This window comes from Trichogramma pretiosum, unplaced genomic scaffold (assembly GCF_000599845.2).
Source record: "Trichogramma pretiosum strain Unisexual culture from Peru unplaced genomic scaffold, Tpre_2.0 scaffold9, whole genome shotgun sequence".
Taxonomy (NCBI): Eukaryota; Metazoa; Arthropoda; class Insecta; order Hymenoptera; family Trichogrammatidae; genus Trichogramma; species Trichogramma pretiosum.
The window spans coordinates 2,248,563-2,271,871 of NW_019641697.1; the positions used below are offsets into that span (position 1 = coordinate 2,248,563).

The window sequence follows — 23,309 nt, forward strand, 5'->3', positions numbered from 1 at the left end:
TATTTTACTTTTTTTATTTTAGCTTCAGATGGCTAGCGCTTATAACTGATTTCATTGATAACGAAGCCCGAGAACTCTACTTCGTCTTCGTCTGAAACAGAACTTATCGATGTTGATTTGAAACAAAATTCACATAAGCGTTTAAGCACAGTCTGATGATGCAATTCATGTTCTCCCAAAGAAGAGAAGGCGATCAAGTTATCGTCTATGTAAACGAACGTATGCGGCATGTCTCTTAAGGCTGCATCGGCGTAACACTGAAACGTTTGCGCAGCAATACGCATGCTAAAAGCCATGACGTTAAACTCGTATAAGCAAAAAGGCGTTATAACGGCTGACTTAGGTCTATCTTTAGGTGTCGAGGAAATGTGCGTTTTGAAGATCGAGAGCAAATATTCGTGCCGATTGAAATAGAGGCAAAATTGTTCAATAGTTTGACGGGGTATTAATATGGTATAATGACTGAATTAAATCTCCGGTAATCTCGTCATATACGCCACGTGCCATCTTTTTTCTGAACCATTTGTAAGAACTATTGGGGGTAATGACTATTTGAAGGAGTGACTAGTCCTTTAGATTACAAGTCAAGAAAATGATCTGTAGCAATTTTGAGATTATCAGATGGAAAACGGCATACTTTATCAGCAGTGGGTGTATCTTGGGTAGTAGAATGCTGTGGCAGTGTTAAGCACTTCCTGTATGGCGTCGATATTTGACCTTTCTTCGTGGAAACCAAATTGTGAGTCTGCTAATCTAGTAGGATCCTAAGTGTAAGCCTCTAGACGACTAACAATGATCCTTTCCAGGATCTTGCCCGTGGTGTCTAGCATACACAACGGGTGGTACAACAAGGGCTCCGATGCTGGCTTGCCTGGCTTTAACATCAGGACAAGCCTTTGACGCTTTCAGCGCGCGACCAACGTAACAATATACTGTACTGTTTTTCAACAATTATTACTATTTACTCATGTTTTTTGTGTCTCTCATCATTATAATTATTATTATCGACATTGTCATCCCCAGCAGTCGCCAACTGATCAACAATCACCAGAGTTTTCGCGTTCCTCTCACTCGCTCGTTTTTCCTATTTGTTGTTTGTGTGGTGGATGATCATCATTTTGCCTCGAGCATTTCTTCTGTAATCTGAAAATGGACGAAACTAATTTGGTCAAACGTAGCTATGTATCGGCCAACTGGCTATTGCAATCCGAACAACCAGTTTTTTGCTTATTCTTAATAAATAAGTTCCAACAGATTATTTGGTATTAGTTATATTATAATTTTTCATAATTTGGCTTATCGATTAAACCTGCTTTAAGTGTGTGGAGACTTTCTGTACTTTTCCAAAGCTAATTTATAAATTTTCAACAATTTATTATAACGTTTCCAGCTTTTTGGAAAAGTCTGGTAACCTATTTTATTTTTACAGGCAGACGCAATTTTCAATAATAATAAAGAGCTAGAAAACAATAACTTTAATACTTTGAGCGATGATATTTATTTAGATGATCAGGATGTATCTGAAGGTTCTGGACGGGGAGGAGGAGAAGTTCGAGACGATTTAGAAGCATCAGGTAGTGGTCTCGGACCTGATGATGAAGATGGAGATGAAAGAGGTAATTATTAAAAAGTTATCTTTGTTAGATTAATGCATATTAATTTGAAAATATTTTAACCAATGTATATAATCTAAGTAAGTAAAAATAAAATTTTTTAAAGTACATGATTAGAGAGAAATTTAGCTACGAACTAATTTTTCAAGGTTAGAGTATAGCAAGGTCCATAATAGTCATGCCAGAAAGTTTCCTTTATGGCATGAGTATTTTACGCGATTTAATAGCATTGTGCTAAGCTTAAATCAATGTTTCTTTTTTTTCAATAGATGTGGTGACTCACTTCCAGTCAGTCACACAAGTATAATTTAACTAGTTGCAATTGATAAATGTTCAACTTTTGTTTATCGTCACCAGGAGATAAAAATATGAATTGCTAGAATTTAGCTTAGCTGGTGGCTTCGAGACGAGCAAGTCTCCAATAATAAAGCTCCTCCTTCATTAATAAATAGTTTTAGTCTTTGCCTTACAATCCTACCACTGGGTGACTTGCGACTATACATTGAATCTTAAGTAACTTACGAGTGTCAAAGATCAATTTCGATTGCCGCAATTTTTCCTCTTGTCTTGCTTTTGACATCCGACATTCACAATGGTTCTGGACGGCGATGGCGATCGCAATCATCACGACAGCTCAAGCAGCATCACCCGTAGCAACAACGCCTCGAACAACAGCAACAGCTTGAACAACAACGCCTTGAGCAGCAGCGAGCTTGTTAGGAGTCGAAATCTTCAGCATCTCACTATTTAAGTGCAGCGTATCACCGTAAACCATTTCGCTAGCAATCGATGAGATATCCTCTTTGAAGGCTGAGCGAATACCAAGCAGAACGAGAAGAAGAGCTTCGAGCCAATTTTCATGTTGATGAGCCAAAGCGATGCTTTCAAGTGTCGATGCAAGACCTCAACAATCCCGTTGCTTTGCGGATGCCAACTACTGATGTGACGGAGCTGAATACCAAGATGTTTGGCTATATATGTGAACAGGTGAGCAGTATAGCCAGGACAGCCAAAATGCAACATCTAAGCCTGAAGAAAACCTGTGCATATAGCCTCGATCGATGTATCCTTCAACGGCAGCACTTCAGGCCAGCGAGTGAAGCGATCGATGATGGTCAAACAATATTTGAAGGAATCCACAATAGACAAGGGACCAATGAAATCGATGTACACATGTGAGAAACGCTGCGTTGTATGTGCAAATTAACCCAACGGCGAATGTACATGTCGAGTGACTTTCGACTCCTGGCAGGAAATGCATGAACGGGCCCAAAGTGTGCAGTCCCTTCTCCTCGAAGGCCAAATGGAACGGTAGCTTAGCATCTTGTATGTCCTTTTGATTCCTAGATAATTCAAACCATGAATCAAATCGAACGCCGCGTGCTGGAACGGAGCCTTGAGGAAAGGACTTTGCTTGCTGGTTGAAACATCGCAGTAAACAGAAGTGTGTAGTCCAGGAAACTCATTCTTCTGTCGGTGTAGAGATGTAAGAAGATCGTTGAGGAAACTCTTCAAAGTTCTTCGTAATCGATCGACGAGAAGGCTTCTCGAATCCTTTGATGTATACTATCTCAGTTGAAAACTACGAGATGAACGACAGCTGATTCAACTGAATTGGTGGCAACTTCTCCTTCTTCAGCATGAATGCGTGGATCAAAGCCTCACTCATTAATAAATATTTATAGTCTTTGCCTTACGTTCCTACATATGTATAAAATATTTATTAGTTCCACCAATCAACACTTTTTTTGTATATATAGTGCATGTTTAGTATAAACACGTGTAGCTTTTTATTAGAATAGTTGTATCACCTTTTGGAGGCTCGAGTACGTGTAGGTGTTATACAATCGCGCTTTCTCTTTACGCAGTGTGCATGGTGCATGACGCTAGCGTGACGCTATCTGGAATCAAAGTTTCAACTCTTTTAATTACAACAACTTTTTACATAGAGTCACTCGACCAGTGATTGAAAGGTTTAAAAAAATTCTGCTTTCAAGCAGCTCGGATGCATGTTTTTAGTCAATTTTAGGTAATCGAACCAATAGTTTGTCAAAGTTCATACCTTCCTCTACCTATTAGAATTGGATCCCCTCCCCCCCACTTTTCTGACTCTGCTTTAAGGGGACATTCCCATTGCAAATTGTAAAAAATCACTTTTTAAATTTTTTTTTTTTTAAACTATAATTTTTATTTATTCCGGACCTTTTGGGTATTGTTTCTTACATATTAAACTACAAAAAAATTTTTTTATGGGACTTAAGACCCATCTTATTGGCTGTAGACGTAATTTGCTGAAATCCGTGTTTCGGCTCTTAGCAGCGATTGAGAAAAAACTACTGGTCCGATCTTTACGTTTAACGTCTCGTTTTAATCTTTACAACTTTCTCTAGAAGACTTTGGCACGAGTTTTTCTTAAAAAAATGCTCTTTTCGGTGGTTATGGGGGTGAATTCACCCCTATAAAAAGAATTGGGGATGATTTTTTCAACTTTTTAGAGGTTTGTCTTCTAGAGAAAGTTGTAACGATTAAAACGAGACGTTAAACGTAAAGAATGGACTAGTAGTTTTTTCGCAATCGCTGTCAAGAGCTGAAAAAATGTAGTTATGAGAAAAACGCGTCCGATGTTTTGTTCTGTACATATCGAGCACGCTAGGCGCTTCGTGTAATCGGGCATAACTTTTTTTCCTTTATGAATTTCGTTCTAAAATTTTAACAGGATATTTTTATGATGTCAAAGAACGTTTTAACGTAAAAAAAATATTATTCTTCTAAAATCTGAAGAGAAAGGAATTATTAATTGTCGACCGAAATGTATTATCACTGACTTCGAGTTGGCAATTATCAATTCTTGTACCCTCTTTGGGCTATATGACATTGAACAGGCTAAGGCCTGTGTACTGCATTAAAATATTTAACAGATAAATATCATACCAATAATTAGGCTAATGCCCGTGTAATTCATCCTCTTTACATATGATATTGCCAGGACAAAGTCTGGCCCTCGTGTAAAAATACTTACGTATGATACGTGTCGCTAAGCCCGTGCCTGCGCGAACGCATAATTTTTCACGTACATTACTTCTCTGACATCGCCAGGATAGGGCCTGCACGATGTGTCCATTAATTAAGTATGAAGAGTCTCATATATAACACCAGAAAAGAACCTATGCCACTCATCAATATTGATGTAGCTGATTGCCAGGTTAATACCTGCGCAATGCATTAAAGTTTATGCATATAAGCTGTACAACATTCCAGCCTGTACAAAGCCCAAATGTCCCTTCATGATAAGGCCATGCAAGTCTTATGTGGTGATTAAAAACATTGTTCATGTATAGTATTAAATATACTGCATTGCTAGGTTAGAGCTTGTACAAAGTACGAGATGCTCACATTTGATGAGAATCGTACGTATCGCCAGATTAGAACTTGTGCGGTTCATTGATTATTTGTATATAGTAATAAAGAATATTATAAAGAATGTTGCGTGGATGTCCTGCGCAACTTAAAAATGCACTAGTACAAGATGCACTCTACGTACCGCCAAGGTAGCGCTTGTGCGATACTTTATGTAACTTATGTAATTACCACATACCGTCAATGTACAGTATTGTCAGGACATAACCTGTGCAATGTTCAAGAAGCTCACGTATAAGAAGATTATACGTATAGACAGGTTAAAGCCTGTGCGAAGTATTTACGTATATATAATCGAAAAATATACGAAGTTGCGAGGATGTCTTGCGCCACTCGCAAATGCTCAGGTGACCTGCGTTATACGCATTGTCAGGAAAATGCCTGTGTGATGCATCATTTGTGTACATCAATGTACAATGTTATCAGGATATTGCCCCGTCTGCAACCGAGGCGCCCCCACCTTGAAAGCATTTCTCATGTTATTGCTAATTAGGAGAAATTTAGAACGGTGAGCTCTGCTAGCATAATTTTCATTTTCGTACGAAAAAATGGACTTGAACATTTATTTCCTATTTTTCCTAGTGAACGAGTAAATTATCGAAAAATCCGACTACACCACGTGAAAGCTGAGAAAAAAACGCATAAAAATCATATTTTTAATTATTTTTCTAGTTTAATTACATGGTCATTTGTACGAGTTGCGATTACAGCGAGCCGCGAGTCGCGCGTTTGGGCGGCCGGACGAGAATCGATACCTGATTTTTCAATGAAACTTCAAACGCCTGTAACTTTGGTTCTAATGAACGTAAATAGGTTTTATTACCCTCAAATTAAAGGTCTTGATCTCAACTTTGACGTGAATATATTTAAAATGATCGTTCATGCTTAGTTTTGCTGTAAAATATCGAAAAACCACGCCAACATGCTGTTTTTCTTCATTTTTTGAGTATATCGTGTGTGCAAAATCCAAAATTCTTTTCGGAGGGTTCTCGTAAGTATTGGTTACTCATTATGGGTGTACCAGGAAGTGAAAACTGTCGCTAAACCCAAGGTTTAGCGATTTTAAGTGGTTTAAAACTTCAATTTACATTTTTTTTAAATTTTCCCATGTTATTTAAATGGGAAAAAAGCTGACGCGTGTGGCACTATCTAGAGTTAATTAATCACGGTCGGACAGTGATTTTCTTTCATTGTGAGCCAAATGATGAACTTTCAAGGGGTGAGAGCGAGAATTGGAGCAATTCGGGAAATAACGGACAGTCTAATGTACAGCATTGACAGGTTATCCTGAGCAATGCGTAAGATGCTGCTACGATTAGAGTTGTACGTATCGCCAGGTTAGAGCCTGAGCGATGCACCGATGACGACGTATATTATAAATATACAAAGTTGCGAGGCAACCCCAAATGCTCACGTATGAATAGGTCATACGAATCGCCAGGTTAGTGCCTGCGCGATGCATTGTTATGTGTGTACATCAAATGTACAGCATTGACAGGTTATCCTGAGCAATGCGTAAGATGCTCACGTACGATTACAGTCGTACGTATCTCCAGGTTAGAGCCTGAGCGATGCACCGATGACGACGTATATCATAAATATACAAAGTTGCGAGGCAACCCCAAATGCTCACGTATGAATAGGTCATACGAATCGCCAGGTTAGTGCCTGCGCGATGCATTGTTATGTGTGTACATCAAATGTACAGCATTGACAGGTTATCCTGAGCAATGCGTAAGATGCTCACGTACGATTACAGTCGTACGTATCTCCAGGTTAGAGCCTGCGCGATGCATCGATATTTTCGTGTATTATATAATACACGAAAAAGTGCGAAACAATTCTCAAATGCTCACGTATAATGTATATTATACGAATCGCCAGGTTAGTACCTGCGCGATGCATTGTTATGTGTATGTACATCAAATGTACAGCATTGACAGGTTATCCTGAGCAATGCGTAAGATGCTCACGTACGATTAGAGTCGTACGTATCGCCAGGTTAGAGCCTGAGCGATGCACCGATGACGACGTATATCATAAATATACAAAGTTGCGAGGCAACCCCAAATGCTCACGTACGATTAGAGTCGTACGTATCGTCAGGTTAGAGCCTGCGCGATGCATCGATTTTTACGTATATGAATTATACGTGTCGTCAGGCAAGAGCCTGTGGACGACGAGGTGACGAAAATCCTCTTGCACGAGATGCGTATGTAAACATAACACATACGCAGCGTGAGGTTATAACCTCTCGCCGTCACCCAGCATGGCTTGTTCGTGGGCGAGGATATAACTCGCTCACCTTGTAAAAAAGGAAGCCTCGTGCTGTAAAACTATGTGCTGCCTTTATTTATAGCTACTATAATGCTTATAACAACACATACACGACACAAAAACCACTCATAAGCATGAGACACTGCAACACCGGGGCACTGAAATATGCACGATATGTGCAGGTGTCGATCGACGTCACGACTCACTGCTGATTTTCGTTTCCTCTTCATACGATGCTGCTCCGCAATTCTGTGAAGTTGAAGAAACAACGATGATCCCGACGATGTTTTTCTTACCCACTGAAGAATCACTCGCACTGTGGAGGTTAACTCGCGTATTTTTTTTTTTTCTCTCTCTCTCTTTTAGAAGACACCTTCTTCTTAAAAGGGCCTGCAGGGGGCTTGGAGCTCATGCGCAGGAAGAGTTAAACTACCCCCCTCCCTACTGTCTCGCATTGGCCCAGGCCCGAAGACCTGTGGGGCAGGGGAAACCTGGGGGTATACGTAGTGCATATGCACTACACCCCCTTATACGTGTGGTTTCACCGACACACAAAAAAGGAATGAGGCTCGCACGGCGTTGTGCGCGACGCAGTGGCAGTTGCGTGCAACTTTTTTGCTTTGAATGTGTGGTATTGCTGGTCGCATCGAGGGTACTACCATCTGATCTCTGAAGGCGGAGGCGCGAAGTATAATATACATTTTAAGCCAAAATTCAAAGGAACGAATTATTTATTAAATGTCTCGATGTTGATGCGATAATTATGACGGCCGGTTGGTAAATAGCTGCTCATCAACCGTTGACTTCTCGAAATAACAAAAAAAAATAAACAATTGAAGTCACTCTTGAATGTAGCCACCACATCTATACATATATGCATAGTTACTGCGCAATACTTGTTCAACATTCAGATAAAAATTGATTTTGTGACCCCAGAGAAGCCTTAACCCTCTGTGTACACGCATTGAAACTATATTATGATTCCGTACGCTCACCACGACTTGCCAGGTCAAGGCATAAGTTCAAAATCAAATAAACAATAAAACATAACTTATCGAAGTCATGCCTTCTGTATTTTATTTATTTAATTAATTTTTTCTCGACAATAAAGGCTGTACCTTCGGTAAGATTCAATGGAACATATATAAATCTTACCGAAACAATTAATATTTTATTATAATTTTTCACAACGTTTCGCAGAACTACGTTGGCCTCATTAAGTTAACTAACAGAACGTAGCAATGAGAGCCATGTAACAACCACATCGAAACGTCAATAAAGTGACAAACAAACACAAATATGTACATAACGTAAATTCAACTGCTATTATTAATTTCAAAATATTGCTGTACATTGAGTTGAGCTTTTGAGTGTCTTCTTTCTTATTTAATGCATGGTTGGAACACCTACTCCGTACGAGTTGAGTATACTATTTTTTGATACAGCTGCGGAAAGTTCGTTTTTCCGCACGCTTACGACCAGATCTTTTACTTTCGAAGCATCCTACTGACTGCAAAAAACGAACTTTCCGCACGCTGTATCAAATAGTATATTTCTCAACGGGTGCACATATGGTTTTTTAGCAAAACGATCGATTATAGCACGAGCCGAAGGCGAGTGGTGTAACCAGTTTTGTTAAAAAACCATATCTGCACCAGTTGATGATACTATTTTTTCCTACGAGAGCCTAAAATTAGCGGCAAAGTTGCGTATTTTAGGTTAGAGTGGGAAAAAACTCTTTTTCTGTTCAACAAGATTTCTTGCAAGAATGAAACCCATTAGGAAAGAAAGTTTTACAATTTAAAATAAGCCAAAGTTTTAAGCGTGAAATGATCAGGTTGGTTGATTTTATTCCGCTTATTTAGCTTAAACCTCTGAATACAAAAAATGCACTTAACCACTATAAACACAATCTGAAAAGAAAAACAGCAGCAGCTGTAAACAACGCTAATGAATGCAGAAGAAATTTATCATGACTTCATTATCTATTTTGTCATTTACACTTATGGAAGCTCCTGATTAGGGTTGCTTACAGCTGCTGCTGTTTTTCTTTTCAGATTGTGTTTATAGTGGTTAAGTGCTTCATCAGAAAATATTGCTGCGTTATAACTGGGGCTTTAAAAATCCTCTGATTTTGTATTACCAACATAGTAACGACAGCAGATCTTATGGGTTTTTGTAGTCTCGCATAACATATCACTATTCTTTTTTCTCACAACACTTAAACAGACACTTCTTCTTTGAGCTTTGCGAGGACAAATTTGACTAATATCTGCTGGAAAACTATACAATTATACATTTTTATCTGTCAATTTACCACTACAGTTCACAACACAAAAATGAGAAAAAGGATACAAATGCTTCTGTACATTTGAACCTATAAATGAACAGTAAACGATTCATGTAAGAGAAAAGTATTCCATTTCATTGAAGAATAATATTTTTTACATTGCTTTGGACTACCAGAGACTGTTTTTGTTAATTCAATATACATAATCTTTGACGCATCAATATAAATGTATGCAACGAGCATGGCAATAAGCTGACGACATTTTCGAACTGTCGCCTCATTTCGCCACCTCTCATTGTGGCGCTACCATCAGCTCGAGGCGGATAGTCAAATAAAGTGTTTCTTTGGTGATCGACGAATTTTCGAGCTAGCACTTTTTGTTTTTGACTTTAGTGGCATAAAAACGTTCGTTTTTACAAAAAATTTTTGTGGATGATCGGAAAAAACATTTCAAATTTGTTGTCGTCGTAAAACTTGACAAAATTACGATTTATCCTTTCCACGACATATTTTCATGTTTGCAACAAGAAATTAAAAGCATAAGACAATGGCCGATAAAAAGTAAATATATTATGAAAAAACAAAGAATCGAGTGTCAGAAACTACGGGGTACGGAAAAATTAAACTCAAATAGAAGAAATTAAGTTTTTCGGTTTTTCTGACTTTGTCCATTTTACCCACTCCAAATATCACACTTTTGAAATAATGGACCATACATAAATAGCTGATTGTATTTTAAACATACAATTTCACATGTAAAAGAGTCGATTATATCCATGTGGCCGAAGTTCGTGGCAAAGACAGTACAACGAGAATACGACATATTTTACATGCATTTATATTTTTAAATTTTCTTTACAGAATTAGCTCATTACAATGAATCGTCTGAAAAAAAAACGATTGATACTCAAAAATTTGAAGAAAGTCAATACAAGGATATTGAGGTAAATATGATTCATGTTTTTACGTGACTATAATATCCATAATAATTATTATTGTAAAGACCGATACTAAAAAATCAAAAAGGATATCTTTTTTTGTGTGATATTTTTTCAAATTGCTCAATTTTCATATTTCAAGGGGGGGATAGGTTTATCAGGCTAAAAAAAAGTGTTTTTTGCGTTTTTTAAGTAAAAGCAATAATTTAATACGATCGAAACTTATTGGTTATCTTAAACATATTTCGAAGTATTTCTGTAAATTTTTTCAAGTAATAATCTTATAAAATGGCGGAGTTATAAGCTTCTGTTCATAGCGTTTCAGCAGTGGAGGTGCATATGGCGTGCAATATAACTCAATGAAAAATCAACCGATTTTCAAAATTCAAAGCTTTTCTGATTTTTTATTAAATTAATTTCAATATGAACCAACTAGATCATGAAAAAGTTGAAAATTGAAAAAATGGGGCCCATTTGAAAAAAATTGTTCTTCACGCTTTTTTTCGCGCTTTGATTGGACGAAAATAATATTTCTGTTCATTTTTTCCATAGTTTTTTAAGTTCATATTCAAGGTCATTAACAACGAATCAGAAAAGCTTTGATTTTTGGAAATCAAAAATTAAATTTCGAGAAAAACGCGTTTAAAGTTGGCGAAAACATTTGAAGTATTATAATGTTTTTGGTCTAATCTGCCATTTCAACACTATATTGCCACCCTATACTGACCTTTAAAACTTGATTTCGCATCAAAAAATCTTCTTTTATTGTTTTTCAAGCTCAAATACATACATTAAAATTATGTAGCGCATTTTACTTGCTGCGCGCTTATACAATAAGTCAGAACGCACCCCACTTCAAAACTGCACACTACGTGAAATACTTTGAATTTCAATCTGAAAGTTCTTAAGCTTATTCTTGAATACTTCTACTTTGAATTGACGTAATAATAAAAATAGTACTTTACGATACAAGGGCTATAAAACACTTTACAGCACGGTTTAGTTAAGGGCCCGAGCGCAGCGAAAGTCCTAATAGCCGTATCGGAAAGTGTCCCCTATGGCCCGAGTGGGAATCGAATTCAGAGCCCTAAACATACTCTTTGATTTAGAAGGCAAACGACCCTACGCATGTACCGACTAGAACAACGAGGTTATTTAAGAAAAAACCGCAAGAAGACAACTGCATCAAATACAAAGCTCGCTTGGTAGTGAGAGACTGTCACCAAAAATCAGGTGTAACTACTCCGTAACCTTTGTCCCAGTTGTAAAGCTTTCTAGGTAAGGTGTCTCATAGCTTATGCAGCGAAAAATTCTCTTATGATATTCTATTGGGATGTATGAACGACATGCATTGACTAACCTCAATGACTAGCTTTTAAATCGGCTTGTTGTTGTGTAATATTTGCTGTGACCATTGCCCACGAGTATCGCAGCTCGACATTTCGTCACACGAGTACTACGTACTTGGGTAGTTGGTCGTGAACCTCAGTCCTGTGTTTGAATATATTAGAATGCTTGTCCCTAATTATTTATAACAAACGTACTGCTTCAAGCATCACTTTCACGGGGTTAAAGTTTTTAAAATTGTTTTATTACCATTTATTAATAAAATAGGAATAATAATTTTTTAAGGAGAAAGCTTTTTGCCAATGAATTGGTAGCAGTTTTAATTCCCTTAGCCCTGAAATGATATGATTCGTTTTTTGAGAAATCTGCCTTCAAAACCTCCAAAAGGTGACTAGAAGTTAAATTGCAATGTAATTTACAGAACTCAACTCTTATTGACCCTTTGAGTAGCTAATCAGAATTTAATTATTACTAAGGCTGTTTAAAACTTTTTGGGCAATGGAAAACAGCAATTAAATATATAATTTTAACATATTAGACCTACAAAGATAATTTTTAACTATTCCTCACAGTCACACACAGTTAAATGCGCACAGTTCATCATGACAATTTTATAAGTTTTACTTAAATGTTAATACACACTAGTCTTGGTTTCTTGTGGTGATTAAGTTGATAATGTTTAAATCAACTTTTACATAAGTGTGTAGAATCTCATATTAAAACTCTACCTACTCGGAGAGAAAAATGTTGGAATGATTCTGAAGCGCTACGCATGGACATATTCCGTACTACGCTATGCGTATCCCTGGAATTTGCTCGGCACAAGATCTTTGGATTTACCGCGTGTGTTACCGCCGCCGCGGCCGTTTCTGTCGCCAAAAAGCCTAGCAACTGTAGCATCGGCATTCTTGCCTCCCCTCTCAAGTCTGCGCGCGTCGATACGCGCGCGTTGGCTCGAGCTCGCTTTGTGTGGCGAGATATAGTAATAGGTATCAGTTGCTTGTAATCAATCGTGACGAGCACTAGCCAGTCCAGCCTTAATAAACTCTGATTATTCTCGTTATTAATTGCGAGTGTACAGTGATCATTTGCCCATTCTCTCTCTCCCGTCCCAATGAAAGTCCTTTTCAGTGACACGCCATCGAGCCGACGATGTATGGAGCGTCGGACCTTTCGATTTCGAGAGAAGTAACCGACGAGTCAAGCTACACCAAGGAATAAACCAACAGCCTCAATTAACTTCTCCATAGCAACTACATGCTTGTGCATACGACTACATGATTGTGTCACTATGTTTTTGGCAGCAGCAGCGGCGGCGGTAACACACGTGGTCAATCCCAAGATCTTGGGCCGAGAAAATTCCAGGGGTACGCGTGGAAATATTGCATGAAGCGTAATTCGGAATATGTCCATGCGTAGCGTCGGAAGCATTCCAACATTTTTCTCTCTGAGTATTCACTCATATTCATAGCACATTTATCACTGGATCTACAATTAAAAACAAAATCACTCAAAATGTATGACTAATCTTTTTTATATGCATACAGCACGCAGTATTACTGTTTATACAGATACAGCATACAATTATATATGATACAGTCACATACACATACATAAAGTACTGTGACACTACATACACTGATGTATATATGTCAATTTTGTACTGCTGTATTTCTTGATTTACACGGTTAAAAATTTCACATTTTTTACAAAAAGCTATTGAAACTTCTTCATAGTTTTACTACGAAACACTAAGTAGAGTTGCAAAGATATAATTTCACTGTTACTTTTTTTACTTTCAAAAAAATGTATTTTCTAGCCATGGGAAAATCAAGAAAAGTCAGCAGACTATTATTGACATTTGATCCGGGCTCGCGCACGAAACTGATCACGACACTGGAAAGCTGAGGAAAAATCCTATAAAAAAAAAAATGATTATTTTTGAGTTTTTAGGTACTTTTCCCTCCATAATTCAATGTTTGGTTTCAATTTTGGTTCTTGATGTACGGTTTTATTAAAGGAATTGGCTTGTCTTCTTACGAAGCCATAACCCCTTTAAATGAAACATGAACTGAATTTCATTTATATTTTTATAATTTATTTTACTAGTACATGTACAAGTTTTTAAAAGTAGTTATTGATATTTCAGACTAAAAAACCAGATTTAATTGATGGACCCAAAAACAATATTGAAACATCTCGACAACCGAATAACCTTAAAGAATCTGAAATGGAGAGTTCCAATACCAGTGATGTAACAATAAATTTACAACATAAAGGAAGAACAAGTTCTTTTTTTGCTCAGCCTGGTGTATTAGCAGGTACTAAAATAAGATATTTATATGTATTTTAACACGCATTTGTATTTTCTATTTCAATCAATTTACCCAAAGAGAACAGATATCTAAATATTTATATTCAGTTTTCAAATTAAAAATAACTTTTATGTTTTTCAATCGATATTAAAAATTTTTCATGGGCAACATATGAAATCATAAAAAATTTTCATGACAAATACGCTATTTATTTAAAGAAAATTTATTAACAGAAAAATAGTCCTTCTTTCGTAAGAACTTGCCAGCTTCGTACTAAAATCCTACAAAGCTTGGACATCAGCATGACATAGGAGACATGGTTTTTAGTCTAAAGTAGCGCGTCCCGTAAGTTGAAGAGCCCAGCTGCTACGTACCTACGCTCCATCAATTTCGTTCCACGGGTCAGTCTTTTAGAATATGATTTGATAGATTCATTTGGTTATGATCTTGTTGCGTCGCTAACTGTTTGTCACCGTATTTAGGTTCAGTCCGTGTCAAGTTTTGTACTACCAGCTATTTTTCATAAACAGAATCTAAAGTTACATTTGCGAATTTCTATTTTTCATTTTCCTACGTTTTAGTTTGTAGTCGCTAGTACGACAAACATCAGACAGAAGCCCAATACATTTCTAACTGATATTTCGGAGAGCTTTGCGATAATAGCGTGCAAATAAAAAATGATCTACAAATTTAAGAAGGTTTCCACCTTTAAATAAATTAAAGGCTATGGAGCCACAACTTCAGTCAAAAAGCAGACTAGTAAGAGAAAGAAGCGTATTAAATAATGAGCCTTTTTAACCATGTGTGAAAACATTTTTTTTTGAATACAAATACTTACTTTTACTTTCCTCATCGCGCAAAACTTCTTTCATTTGTTGGTGAATGATAAGACACGAACTCAATTTTTCCTGAGCTTTTCTATATGAAATGTTAGTTTTCTCCATTGTTGTTCTCAATTCTTGATTTTCCTTTTGTAAATGATCTATCTTTTGTTGAAGTTCGAGCATTTTTCTTTCGTAAAAAAATGAAGAAACTCTTTGTGAAGACCCTGGATTATCCAACTCCTCATCGTGACGAAAATTTCGATTTTTCGTCGAGAAATGAGAGTAGTGAATTATTATTTGAATCATTATAACTCTCATTGTCATTTTCTCTTTCCTTTTCTTCTTTGCTACTATTCGTATCTTCTTGATCAAAAATTGGAATTGAAGGAATGGAAGTGTTTTTTGATCTTCTTTGAATGCTTTTTTGAAAGTTTTTAAACAATTCATAATCCCGTTTTTCCTGGTGTTATGTAATACCGGGGGGTCGACTATTTGCGAGGCTGATGCGCAAGTGCGCAGACGACGTAGATGGAGTCGGTACAGAAGCGATGATCCTGATCGTCCGTGAAAGTAGGTTCAATTCTCAAGTTAAAACATGAAAAAGACACACGCGCACTCCTGGTGGTGATGGTGCTTACGATTATGAAACAAATGACCTCAAAGAGGTGGGCTGACGTTGCCTCGACTCTCACGAGGAGGGCTTACGTCGGGGGAGGTCACGTTGACGACGTACAACGAACTCGTTGCTACTCGCCACGCACGTGCTCCGCTCTTTTGAACTACAAGCCGGAACTTGCAGGAGAAGGTCAATGACCTGTGGGTCGTGAGACTCCGGTAGCGCAACTCTATCCTCTAGACGATCTCGCTCGTGCCGGGAGTCAAAAGGACATCCGCCCAAACCTGAACACGAGGTCGATTGAAAAGAGGGGAAAAGGGAATATTGGCACTCAAACGTCAGAGTGTCGCACCGGGATATTCTCCCGTGTACGATGCAATGGCGATGAGCGACTAAGATACTCTCGTTCGAAGGACTATGTCTGGTATTTAGTTCAGAGACTAAGTTCGCTAAACACTTCAGAGACTAAGTTCGCTAAACACTCAGAGTCTGGGTTCGCCAATTGCTCTCGAGACAAAATCCACTAACTAACTCTGCCGCTGAGTCCTTTACGGATATACTCCTAACAAAGTTTAAGTCCAGCAGAGGTTCGTCAATTAGCCAAGAGCTGCGGTAGTGCTCGGGTGGTTGTTCAAGAATGAATTACCGACGCAGCAAAGGGCTACGCTTATTATATACTCGTCGGGGTGTCGGCGGCGCGAGGAAGAAAAGGAGGGGAGCCGCCGGTCGGGTGATCAAGCCGCTGGTTTTGAGAGCTAAAAGGCCTCGTGGCTGTTGGTTCTATTGGACAAGAGAAGGGGAGCACCAATGGTCGCGCAGTGGGCGGGGTCTCGGCTGTGCGGTGCGTGTTTTTTACTGGTATTCCCCTTCTGAACCGCTATAGCTTAGTAACTATATTCTATACTATCGACCCTCAGTCTTACCAAGGTCAGTAAGGTAGGTTGGGTTACTTGGGTTACGTGCGGTTGAAGATCTTCTTGCGTGTCAGCCTTGCGCATGCTTCGCAATCTTACTTTATTAACAGTAAACTCAGAAGATTAATTGATTAGACCTTGGCCAGTAGTTGGTGATTTCATTTTTAAGTCGTCAGTCTCTAATAATAATTTTCTTTTCAAAAATATGTATTTTTGCGTAGTTATTTTCTTTATCTGCAATTTAAAAAAGAAAATTAATGACAAATAAAATATTATTACTCCTTAAAAAGCATACATCAAAGAAATAATTAATGAATATAATGCGACATGCATGCAGAAATAAAAAAAAAAAGATTGTGTTATACGTACTGCTTGGTTCTTCTCTTTCTTTTTTTTTTCCTCTTCTTCATCTGAACTTTCTGAATCTTCTTCACTACTTATTTCATTTGCCTTAGATTGTTTGTCAACTTCAATCGCATGAGGTGATTTGATTGTGATACTCGCACAATGGCACGAGACCCCTGTGTGCGTGTATTCCCACTCCGCCACTTAGCCGCCGCTGGCTCGCGCGCCTACTGGCCAGCAGTATAAAAAAGGCGGCGCCGATTCGATTCGGCACGCAGTTCCACTCCTAGACTTGCTGGAGTCGGAACTCGCTCGCCCACGAGAGCTTGGCCTAGGGAATGTTAATAAACCTGAGTTGTACTAAAATACTCAATCTTATTATGTCTCACTCCTCTCCAAGCCTCCTTCCCACTTCCACACTGAGAAGCTTCACTAGCGACCGCTAGGTGGCAAAGCGCCGGCACCCACAAGCTACTTATCCGCGCCAGGGCTTAAGTATCAGCCACTTCGAGCCTCAGTCTTTCGACTTCGGTCGCTCAGCGAGTGCAGCCTGGACCTTCCGGCCGCAATTAACCAACACGGCAAAGTCAGATTTGTCACCACAGCCAAGTCTACGAGGTCGACGGGATTTCCAGCCTCCCTTTGCAGAGTTGACTCCGGAATAACATCGGATCTCGGTGGCCACCCGACCCACGCCGCTCGCCAACTAATAAGTTGGAACTTTTACACGCCAACTCGGCCCCAGTCCTTTTTAGGGCCACCTTTCATAGGACGTCGAAAGACCTCGAACTTTTGCTAAAGATCGAGGTTAACCGTCTTGTCAGTTACAGAGTGTAAACTCTGAAACCCTTTTCGGTTTCCGGCCTTTTCAGGGCTACTGTTCGAAAAGTCATCTAACTTTTATTAAGTATATTTATTTTGAAAAGGGAAGTGGGCCGTTTTGACGTAATTTAGAAATGTGAATAGGGTAAGCATTATCATAAAATATAACACTGAAAAACATTTTTTTATCGAACATTTATTTACTATACGAATAAAAAAAATGAAATTATAAAAAAAAAGTTATTCTACACCAGAGCAATCAGTGCACATGAGCGCGCAATGCTCATCGCACATAGGCCGCAAACATGATGGACATTTCATTTTCGTTTTCTTGTCCTTACCGCGTTTACACAGCATACATCTTTTTCGTTTGGCAAACTCATAATTTTCTTCGTTGGACGATTCACCTATTTTAACTTCGAGTATCGAAGCGATACCTAATTTTATTTGTGATTAAAGATCAGTATTAGCGTAGCGATTTTGTAAGTATGGCGTGACAAGATATAGCGAAAGCTTGTCGAGGGGTTTTTTGGCTAATATGCGAGACTGACAACCTGCATTAATTTTCTGACATGTAAATTGAATGAGAGCATTTACGCTAGCTTGGTCTAGCATCCCCATAAATATTCGCATTGGCCAACGATTGGTTTTTCTACTTACTGTCTGCGCATGACACAGCCAATCAAAACAATCAGTCCCTCCTTTGGTAGAATTGTAGTGACGAACCATCACTGGTTTCTGATTTTGAACATCAGTGGATAATTTATCCGTAGAAATTACTAAAACGATCTTATTTTTTTTTGGTGAATATGATACCAGGCTCATAAAATCCGTATGACAAAATTTCCAGTCTGGTGGGTTTTTTGACGCAACCTTCATCTCTGCAGGAATTTCCTGTTTATTTTCGCGAATGGTATCGGTCATTTTCATGTCGTATGGTTCTTCCTTCATACGCGGCAGAAGAGGAATAAACATGAACCAGTTGTCACAAGTAACAGTGCGTTTTGTTCCATGAATTGGTGCAGTCACTTTTCGAAGGTAATATTCAGATAATTTCTCTCCCTGCAGTAGATCAATTATCTGGATTTTTCCTAAGTACGGAATCGTATAAATCAAGTATGATGTCGACGGATCATTTAACGAAAAAAGCTTCAAGCCGTATTAATCAGGCTTGGACTTTATGTACATCCTGATTAATGAATGCATTTGCATCGTCCACGAAAGCCAAGAAGTATTTCGTCTACGGTGCAATCGCGACTTGCTTGATAACAATTCGTGCAATTGGAAATAAAAATTTCCCAGATTTCACGAATTGCTCCAAATCTATCGTCCTCGTCTTTCTTGCTTTTATCGTCAAATCTTAAACAGACGGACAAAAGCATAAATCGAGATCGAGGCATTACACACCGATAAAAACTTATGCCGATTTGCGGACTCCATAAATCATGTGTATTCACGTTCGAAGATTTCCAAGCCCCACTGAAGTATAATATGCCTATAAATGCTCTCATTTCTTCTTCATCGGTGTGGTGATGGTAAGTTTAAAGTTTTCTATTTTGATGAATCATTTTTGCACAATGCTCTTCTATTTGATTGTTGGTGTGCTCAACAATAATCTTGACAATATTTGGTGAAAATAAAACATTCCAAAATTCTTCAATGTTTTGTAACTACGCAGCCGGACAGTCCGGTCCTGGCACATAAACACGATCAACATCGCTCATTCGATCTATTAAAACAGAATAAAAACAAACAATTATAAAATAAATCTCAATTATAAAAGAATAAGAGAAATTATATTGTATCGTCTTATTCATTCTACATAGGCACGCTCCTTTCTTCTCCTTCCTTCTCCTTCCTTCTCCTTCCTTCTCTTTCCTTCTCCTTTCTTCTGTGTACATCATAATATAGATGTATATATACAGACCAATTTCCTCTAGTGTAAATATACACTATATGATTTTTAACAGATACATTCAAGACATTTATCTCAAACTTTGTCTGGGGTCATCTGGACCCGAGTGACCACAATGGGTTAACCCGTTAAACCAACCATGCCTTATTTTTGTAACATAACTTATATTTATGAATATAAAGATAACAAAAATAGAAATGCATTTATTCGCATACAATTATAGCGTCACCTTCTTCGTTTTCTTCAAATATAATTGATTGATCGCTGGATTTTCATTTTTCTAGAATTAAGGGTCCCAATCGTTCATGCTTGCTATCGCTGTATCATGAAAAGATTAATTTTTGTTTAAATACCCAGTTTTTAATGCTCTTCCACCAACCATATCTGCTGTAATTTTATCCCAAGAACATTTTACCCAGTGACAAACTTTTTTCAAATCGGGCTTAACTAAATTCCCACGTTCATTTCTTTTTATGCTATTTTTTATAAAATTATTTATTTCTTTTCATAAGTGATCTTTGAAGAGTTTGCTGATTACAAGATTCAGTGTTTGTAATTATCTAATCAGTAATTGTACTCAACAGTAATTGTAATTATCTAATAATTATCTAGCTTAAAAGATTCTTCGATGTCCTTTGAATAATTTAAACGATTGGATCGACGATTTTTCCTTATAGTTTGATGACTCACAGTTACATCATTCAGAGAATGACCTAAGCTATTTTAAACTGAAGAAACTATTGCCGCTGCATCTCGGTCTGATGTTTTTGTCATATCCGATATTAAACAAACGGTTGAATCAATAACTTTATTTCTTTTTTGTTTTTTAGCCTTAGGAGAGAAGTAAAAAGTATCATTTTTTGGGGAATAAGAGTGAAAACAGTACTTTCAGATGTGTTGCTGTTCTGTGAAAGTTTTTCCGAGCTTTCCGAATTTTTTGACGAACCATTTTCTTCACCTTTCGGCAGCCGCGTCACACGCTGTGAGCAGGTGGAGGGGCGTCTCCTCGTCCACCCCACACCACCTGCATGTGCTGTCCGATACGAGGCCGATCTTGTGGCTATGATACTCTAAGTGCCCATGGCCTGTGATGATGTGTGTCAGGAGTCTAGTATATTCCCTCCCGCGATTTCTAGCCTGCCGCAGCCCGTCGCTGTTGGGCTCTGGGCCCAACATTAACTTAGCTTGGTGGCAACCCGTAGCTGCGCTCCACTATTCTTTGGGTCAGCAACAGCACATCATTTGGAGAGCAATTAACACTCGCGAAAAAGTCTCGGAGGGCGCGGGGTCACGGGGGGGGGNGGGGGGGGGGGGGGAGATTCTACTGATGCGCGAGAGAGCTCGTGGTTTTCGATTTATAGGTTACTTAAAATAGCTTACTCTATTTCTTCAATCTTCGTCGACAAGTTCAGGAGCACTTGGAAGGCGAAGAGATGCTTCTCGAGACACACTTTTATACTCTTACTGTTACTTTCACTTTCTCGTTTTCGTTCTTGCGATACGATTCGACACGTGCGTAGCGTACAAGCAGGTTTGCAATAATGGCCGACTCGCAACGTGGTCGTAGTCGTCGGTCTCATGTGTCGTCTGAAGCAACAAGCGAGCACCAATGGATATTGATCGATAGGTGTCGAAAGCTCGCTGTTAGTTGTCTGCTTGTTTCACATGTCAACACTGCGTGATTGCGTCTGGTGTGGGTTCGCTGTTCATCATTCGTCGGCTGCTGGATATTTTGGTGTTTTCAATGGATTGTTTCATTCTTGTATGTACAGTGTGAGGTAACGTTAGTAGAAAGTTTGGATATTCAACTTGAGATGCATCTCGACGGGTACACAGGTGTCGAACTAGCCTGTCACCTGTCAAGTGTTATTGACTTAGTGGCATCTTTCTAATCTTGTTCTTTTGTTGTAAGCATCCGGTGGCAAGATTATCCAGTGTATACGAAGTGGTTTAGGTATGATCTGCTTGTTCTTTCATCGTCTGGTTTGTGTCATCTGTTCTATTGTGCTTTACGATGAAGGCATCGTATCGACTGATTCTGTGTGTCTCATCGTGTACTCTTGAGGAGCATCTGTCTCTTGATTAGTGTCGTATCGTCTTGATTCTCTGGTCTCTTGGTCACTCTGATGTTCTCGCTTTGCTTTTCTCTCTTTTTTTAGGTCTCAAGTGCTAAAGTGTATGGGAGAAGAAAATACATGTGTGATAGAGGCAAGGTGTACGGGGTTCGTCTCGTCTTTACAACTGATATCTACGCGTGAGCTCGAAGGTGGATTTCAATGACTTGTAGCGCATAAAGTATGCCGCTACACGTTGATAAAGGTGTGTGATTATTACGAACGACTAATGACAAAGGATTTAGAATTAAGAGTTTATTTAAACGAGAAAAAGTAACTTTTCACGTTTTCCATCATGTTTGATCGTTGAAATTAAGGGCTAACAATTTATGGAGATTCCTCTTTTTCCTTTTTAAAAACAATGAAAGAGTGGGCAAGTGAAAATAAAAATATTTTGTTATTTTGGACAACCTACTACACAAATTCAGCCCATTTCAGGGCTAACAAAACGTAGACAGGTTATCCGTCAAAATTGCATAAGCCTTCGGTGGATACAAACCCTAACTTATCAATATATTTAATAAATTATTCACTAGTTTATTGTTAGGGTAACGGGAATCGTTACAATAAAACGAAAAAAATTTAATAATTTTTAGCCTAGTCTAAATATTTGTTAGCTAGTATGATATATTTATTCCAATCTTTTAGTTCAGAAGCTCCTATAATTTGGCTTTACATATTTTTTTCAATTATTCGATATTCCATATTCAAAATCTTTTTAAATTTATTATCAAATTCATTCGAATGATTTCTTTTTAAAACCGATATGTTTTTTCAGCTATCGTCGGAGGTGCAGTTGTAGGCTTACTATGCGCTATCCTCGTTGTTATGTTTATAGTTTATAGAATGCGCAAAAAAGATGAAGGATCTTATGCTCTAGAAGAACCACGACGATCACCAGCTACTAATTCATATCCAAAAGTTGGTGTTCATGCAAATAATCGAGAATTTTATGCCTGAATTTTTTAGAAGAATAACAAAATTGATAAGAATGATTTTATAGATTTAAAAATCTAATATTCTATTGGAATGAAAATAGCAGAGCTAACAAATGATTGATTCATCGTCAAGCAGCCAATGATATTTCTATTATTTTTAAGTAAAATTAATTCAAAAATAATCAAATAAATATTCGAAAAACTTGAGGATTTTTATTTTACTTTTATATACTCACGTAAAGGTTGTATTATTATGAGTGATTGAAAACCACTTTAGTTACATTTTTAGGTCTAGAACCTATAGTACTTTATGTACATTTTCTAAAACTACCCAAATTATTATGCTAATTAACTACTCGCCCTTTGCTCAAACACGTGTCTCTTTTGTAACACGCTCGCGAGATCCGTGCAATTCTGGCATGCATTTACTGTTTCTCTCATGAGCGTTCTGTCCGTGGTCATGACAGTGCTCCTGAAACAATTCAATCTCAATTTTAAGTTCATGGTTTTTTATTAAAGCTTCATAGAAGAGAGAGATACGATCTTGGTCAGATTCTCGTCACAAAATATAACAAGAGCGGGGGTCCCTGCGCGAATTGAATGCATAATGACACAATAGAGATA

General features: G+C 38.1%; 1 protein-coding gene across 1 annotated transcript; it reads left to right on the forward strand.

Annotated features, from left to right (window-relative positions):
* Positions 1–1,470: 1,470 nt before the first annotated feature.
* On the forward strand, positions 1,471–22,880 carry LOC106651503 (syndecan). Its single transcript, XM_023462234.1, has 3 exons — positions 1,471–1,616; positions 14,032–14,203; positions 22,526–22,880. The coding sequence occupies exons 1-3, from the start codon at positions 1,593–1,595 to the stop codon at positions 22,705–22,707; spliced, it is 378 nt and encodes a 125-aa protein (XP_023318002.1). The 5' UTR covers positions 1,471–1,592; the 3' UTR covers positions 22,708–22,880.
* The last annotated feature ends 429 nt before the right edge of the window (positions 22,881–23,309 follow it).

Bases quoted from the DNA above. Each gene is read 5' to 3' on its own strand.
- LOC106651503 (XM_023462234.1), top strand. From the start codon at position 1,593: ATGATGAAGATGGAGATGAAAGAG. The intron at 1,617-14,031 runs GTAATTATTAAA...TTGATATTTCAG, and splicing joins TGAAGATGGAGATGAAAGAG to ACTAAAAAACCAGATTTAAT. The intron at 14,204-22,525 runs GTACTAAAATAA...ATGTTTTTTCAG, and splicing joins TCAGCCTGGTGTATTAGCAG to CTATCGTCGGAGGTGCAGTT.